Raw genomic sequence first — 6,537 nt, forward strand, 5'->3', positions numbered from 1 at the left:
GGTGACTGGTGGTCGGAAGCTGGTTTTCTGGCAGAGGAAAGTGAAGAGTGAGGGTTGATTGAGTTGATGTAGGTATGAATGTATGTGTATGTGTATGTGTATGTGTACGTGTACGTGTACGTGTACGTGTACGTGTACGTGTACGTGTACGTGTACGTGTACGTGTGATATCTCCTGGAAGGAACAAAAGGGGGTTGAGTTTGGGTAGTTGTTTAATGGTTGATGATGTGGATATTAATGGTTGATATCTTTAGCACTATGTTTTTTACCATATATCAAAAGATTGATATAATGTACAAGGTATGGTTTCATTGTTTTTCATTAACTACTATTTCATTTAAACAATGTGTTTGCGCCTACTAATTGTATCATTAACCTTTGGAGGTGTGTAGTTTTCTAGAATTTATGAATCTATTTGTTATACATTCGAACGTGTTTATCATGGTAATTGTCGACGGATGTGATGATTATCTTTTACACAGATAACAAATAGATACTTCAATTCTGTCAAATTTGAAACGTTCGACAATCTATAATTATGGCATGATGCTTATTGAAGTCATTAGACATTGATTGCTATTGTCATGTTAGGTTACTCACTAGTGTTATTACGGGCAGGTAATCCTGGGGTGCTTTAAGGTTATTCTAATACCTGGTATTTTATAAAAGACTATCGTAACAAAATAAAAGTTCTAATGCTAATATCATTTTTTTTTACTTAACATTGAATTATTAACCTAACACATTCATAATACTAACATCCTCTCAATCTATGTAGAAAGTAGTCATGTTTGAGAAGAGAAAACATTCGAGTATGTGTAACACATAGTCTAAGGTAGGAAGCACAATTCTTGAGTTCGACTGTTCCCCATCAAATGACACTATATTGGGTCCCACTCCTTCTCTACATGACCCACCTCATATGTTGTGTAAGAATATTTGCATAGGATTAAAGTCACTTTGGAGTACTTTTGATGCCCTACATAAAAGGGGTATATAAGTGAAAGGGATGTCTTTTTGCCAAGGTTGTTTTTTTATATAAGAAATAAATAAATATATATATAAAATTTCAAAAATGGAGAGAGTAATTAATTTATTATTCAATTCTTTTCCATTCTTGAAAATTTGTTGTATGAAGTATTTATTTATTGCCTATGAAATTAAGAAAATATACAAAATCACACAAAATCTCCAACAGAATGATTTGAAAGAGCCAAGAGCAAGTTGACTTTTATCAATTTGTTTCAATTATAACTTTTACCTCATATTGAAGCTCTATCTATACTATATATAAAACATTTTAACGAAGTACGTCAAAGAACTTTTGGATTTTAAGAGTTTTATAAAGTTTTATGCATATGATACAACACTTGATGAGTTCAATTTAAGTAATAGAAAATTTTCAATAGATAAATTGTCTTTTGTAACAACTAATAATTAGTATACATTATTTATTAATGCATATTTAATTCACTATATTAAGTACATTTAGTATTACACATTTAATAACAATAATTTAAATAATAGCCAAATATTAATCAATGTCTAAGGCAAGCCGATTAAAAGTCGGGTTATATTTAACTCTTATGAAACCGTCACAAAACGCGAACCACCTGCTAGTTTTTATTAATTTTAAGAGTATCATTAATGGATTTTAGCTTTAAGTCAAGCATGATTAACAACTTATAAAATCTGTTCGCTTATTTTTCATGTAAACGAGTATATAAATTTTAAATCTTTATTCTTGTCTAAATAATGTCTTTTTAAGTGACTAGATATTTGTTATATATTGTACTGAAAAAAAGTTAAACCCGACACTTAGATATGGAGAACATAAGTGCTACAAACCCAAATTATATAAAACAAAAAGACCATAACTAGAGGACATTGATTCCATAAGACCATTCTTGTATCTTAGTGCTTGTAACAAGGGTTGATGGTGGCATGCATACTAAGTTAAGTGGTGCACCATTTGTGTCTCAAGGTGTACCTCGGTAACAACGTTTTTGACGTACGTGTGGGTGCTTTGGTAGTGCCAAAAGGCTTTTGTTTCATGGGCTGGTTGGAATCTATGTTCATGTTTCCTAGCAAATTCAAGATTAGACCAACACTACATTCAAGAATGGTCTTCATTTGTTTATTAGACACCATTGTACTTGAGCTTCAATTAGTCTAGATATTGGTGTTCCGAAGACACGAAATCATGTTTATTTTAAAAAATAAACTATAGTGGTATAGGTTTGTTTATTATAATAAACAAGATGTCACAAAATAGTGTTTTGACTCTTACCTACATCCCATTTAAGATATATCTCTTTTCACATCATCATAACACAAATCTAGACTATATTTAGGAATAATGATGCATCGTACGAATAGTAAACAAATGTTAATCACGTTGATTCTTTGAATACCCGTGATGATCCTTCCCCAAACTCCCAAATTCGACCCCAAAAGGCAGAAATTTGAAAAGCCAAAGTGTTTTTATTTAAATCTGATCAATGATCGGTCACAAGTAACTTAACACATTAATAAAGCGCCCAAAATGGGCTTGGGCCAACAAAAACAACCACAGGCCCAACAATAGCCCAAAAGAAAACCAAAAAACTAAACAAAAAACATAAAAGTTGCCCAAAAGTGTATCTAGAAGGCTTATTTCGGAAAATAAACGGGGTAACTGTAGGTTCCCAGCCGGATCTACACAGGAGTATCTCGTAACACGATGGTGCGGAATTCCCAAGTAATACGATACGAGTGTAAGACAAGTACTACGATGAATCGATAGATAAACACACGGAATAGTATGATAAAAGTGATATAATACCAAAGCCAACACGTGATGCTAAAGATCACAATCCAACTCGTTCAAAAACAAGAAAACCTCCTTTTTTCTAAAAGCCGAAGTGGAGGTTTAAATAGATCTCGACAACTTCGCCTAACATACTAGGCGAAGTTGTCATAACTTCGCTTACCCTCCAAGTTCGCCTAACACTAGCGAACATACAATAAACAATATTCAAAACATTACAAACAAACTAAACGATTACAGATACAGACAAAACACAAGATACTGAACTACTGACATTATGCACCAACAATAACCCGCCTACGGCATGTTACCACAACATGGACCATGTTCCAACAGTCGTTTTAACTGGTAGCACGATTGAAACAGAAGCCCGTAGCTCAAGTTATGCCTATTTTCGTGCAACACCTCTGGAAGCGCGATCTTGGGTCTCTAGAAACATCATGACTCGATCTTCTACACTTTGACCCACACAAAAGAATAGGGAAAAAAAGGTTAACATTAACTCGATCTATACAAGAAAGGTCTATCGATCAAGAACAATATAGCATACCAAACATGGTGAGAAGAGCATGCGTATGCAAACTGTACATTGTAATCTCATCTATCATTCAAACCAAGTTATACATTTAAAAAACTTAAAAACTATAAAAACCGCATAGTGCATGATGAATAAAGAGTTAGAAAGATAGTGAGATAAGCCTAATGTGTTTATCATAGTTCTCTATTTAAAATTGGTTATGTACTGTAATAAATTTGTATATCATAACTTATTCAAGGTGGCATATTAAAGCCTTGAATATGCAAGACAAGTAAACTACATAAGCATGAAAAACAATGTGTTGGTGGGTACAAAACATAAGCATGACAATAACTTAAGACTTAAGAGCATGTGTTCATTGATCATGCAACCGATGGGTAATTAAAATCATCGATAATAACAAATGCGCCTTGAACATAATGTTTGCACGATTACCTTTTATTTATGTTACAACATTTTCAATGCTTAAAACATCATCACTCTTCCTTTTCTTCTTCCACATTCTGCCCAAATATATCAGGAACTCCCTTCCAGTCTTTCTTTTCTCTCGTTTCCCAATAGCCACCCGTGTATCGGAAACAACCATCTTCGTCTTTTCTAAACCACCTCGGTTGCCATCCTCTTTCTTGCAGTTTTCTCGCCTGTTCACATAAACAAGATAACCAGATAATAAGAATAAAAACGTACATGTAGCGTACTTTAGGTATTTCTAAAAGCATACCTGTCTCTGTAACTGTTCAAGTCTTAGTTTCTCTTTATTTGCCAGCTCATATTCACCGTTTTCCAAGTGGCGTTGGTCTGGTCTAAGCCTAGAGTCAGTTGGTGGCAGTTTATCCCTTAGACCGGGCGTAATTTCATTCAAAGATATCGCAAATGGTGTGAGATTGTATCTTGTTTTGGTAGCAGACTTATCTCTTTCCCATAGTAACACGGCTTCTGTCATCGGATCATACCCTTTCGGTTTTGTCGTCGGGTCTCCTAATACATAGTACATGGCTTCGTCCCATTTCCCTATTAACATTGCTACCTTTTCTCCTGTTCTGTTGTTGTGCACAAACCCGTGTACCTGTATTATTTATATCCGCAGATTTTGTTTATTCGGGTTAAGATTTACAAGAAAAGATTTTGTTTAATAAACCCCCCAATTTCTTTATAAAATTATTTGTTACCTGATGTGGATTTCTGTCAATAATTGACTGCTCTTGGAACTTGAGCTTGCAGGAGTACCGACCACTACCCTTAATCCGCATGGTACCATAGTGATCACAATAAATTTTACCAAGAATAATATTGTATATAGAGGTGGTGACTTTGCTCCATTGAAATGTTTCACCATCTTCAAATTGCAGTGTAAGGACACCCACAGGATCGAGCTGAATAGAACGTCCCCAGAATTTTCCCTTTAGATTGGAATCTGCCCAAAATTTCCAGCCTCTGCCCTCACAGTGACACGCAACAATCATCGGATGGTGACTCACCTATAAAAATGCAAAAATCATATCATGATGAAAGAAGTAAATGGCAAACCTTATATTGTGTTTTAAATCAAATAATTTACCTTTTCAGAAAAGAAACGTAGGCCCTTATCTGGATAATCTGCTTCATAGGTTTCCCCAAGAAGAGGATTAAAAGGTTTGCATTGTCGACCTTCGGTTGATGCATAACCAGAAACAGCAAAAGCTGCAATGCTTAATATTCTCATCAAATCATTCCCCTGCATAGAAAATCAAACTTCAAAAGACCAAATATAAAACATGTTTTATAGCAAGTACGGATGTCAGGATGCTTATTAGCTAAACATTTATAAGAATATTGTATTATAAGAATATTGTAAAGTATCATGGAGTGCATTAATGTTACAAAACCATATATAAGCATAAGTTAAGTACCTGACCTGCTTTCCCCATTCCAATGCTCGATCAACCAAACAAGAATACTCCAAATCCTCAAAGCATTTTTGTAATGAAGAAAGTGGTTCGTTAAAATAAACGGGGAGACAAACACCAGATAAATCCTTTCCAATGTTATCTTTGATTATGGACCATAAACCAACCGGCTTTTCTTTTTCCTTTGGTTCAGGTAAATTGTCCCTTCTTTTAATATGAGGATATTGAACTAAATTAATTTCAGTTCCAACCCGGCCCGATGAGGAAGAATCTTCGCCGTTTGATAAAGAACTTGATCCGTATTCTCTACTTCGATAAGAAGCACATCTTAAAACGTCAGCCGACATGAATTCATTTGTATCGAAAAAGGTTCCGGTCTCTTCGTCTGATTCAATGTCCACTCCATACCGGCTTTCATTGTCAGCATCAGAATCTGTTCCACTGCCTTCGGACATGATGGAATAGAAATCTGTTTGCAAAATAAGTGAACAATATTGAAACATATACGCAGTGGCCTTTTTAGTTTCATTCAAGGCAAACTGTATGAAGTAGAAACAAACTTTACACTCATTTCCTGTTTTTAGAGACCAGCTTTAACTTAGGCAGTAAGCACAAATAGAAACTTGGCTAAACTTTATCACCAATTTTAGCAACCATGTAACAATTTTATTACCAATCTTAAACGCATTAAGCTAATAAAACTGTATTAAACATAACCATCTTAAATCTCATAACTAACTTACCACTAAATCTTCTATCTTGCCCACAAGAAGAATCCCTCTCTTTTGTCTCATCAACTACAGTTGTTTCTAGTTCAACTTTCTCGGTCTGCAAATCAAAAGTGTAAACCAATCAATCCAAGATTTTGAAGTAAATCTTCATGAAGCAAAATGTGATCTAAAATAAGTGAAACGCTTTGTGATATCTAGGTATTGGTTAGGTGATGGAATTGAATGATCAATTGCATACATAAATTATCCTTTTACATATACACACATATAGCTAAAACATGACTGACCTCCACATACATTATCACTTAAAAAAGTTTATATCAAAATAAGATATCAAAGCCTCATATGTAGTACCTCCAACTGTCTTAATGTGTCCAGAAGAACTATATGTTTAAGCTGTAGAGCCTTCATTTGGTTTTGCAGGGTGGTGAGTTCACTCAACATAATCGATTCACAGTCTTTTATTATTTCCTCTGTTATTCCTTCTTGTGACAAACGTGAACGTAATTTCTCGGTTGAAATAACCATTTCTTCTGAAGGAGCAAGATCCCCTACGGATAATCTAGGAAATTT

General features: G+C 34.5%; 1 protein-coding gene across 1 annotated transcript; it reads right to left on the bottom strand.

Annotated features, from left to right (window-relative positions):
- Window positions 1-3,647: 3,647 nt before the first annotated feature.
- On the bottom strand, window positions 3,648-6,510 carry LOC143596480 (oxysterol-binding protein-related protein 1D-like). Its single transcript, XM_077075245.1, has 7 exons — window positions 6,319-6,510; window positions 5,977-6,061; window positions 5,242-5,702; window positions 4,906-5,061; window positions 4,517-4,825; window positions 4,069-4,413; window positions 3,648-3,988 (listed from the first exon to the last, which is right to left on the bottom strand). Exons 1-7 carry the CDS (start codon window positions 6,490-6,492, stop codon window positions 3,824-3,826), a joined length of 1,695 nt encoding a protein of 564 aa, XP_076931360.1. The 5' UTR covers window positions 6,493-6,510; the 3' UTR covers window positions 3,648-3,823.
- Between the last annotated feature and the right edge of the window lie 27 nt (window positions 6,511-6,537).

The sequence above is a fragment of the Bidens hawaiensis genome, unplaced genomic scaffold (assembly GCF_021521415.1).
Source record: "Bidens hawaiensis isolate Kalapana, Puna unplaced genomic scaffold, B.hawaiensis_p1.1 tig00046624_1, whole genome shotgun sequence".
In the NCBI taxonomy this organism is placed as follows: domain Eukaryota; kingdom Viridiplantae; phylum Streptophyta; class Magnoliopsida; order Asterales; family Asteraceae; genus Bidens; species Bidens hawaiensis.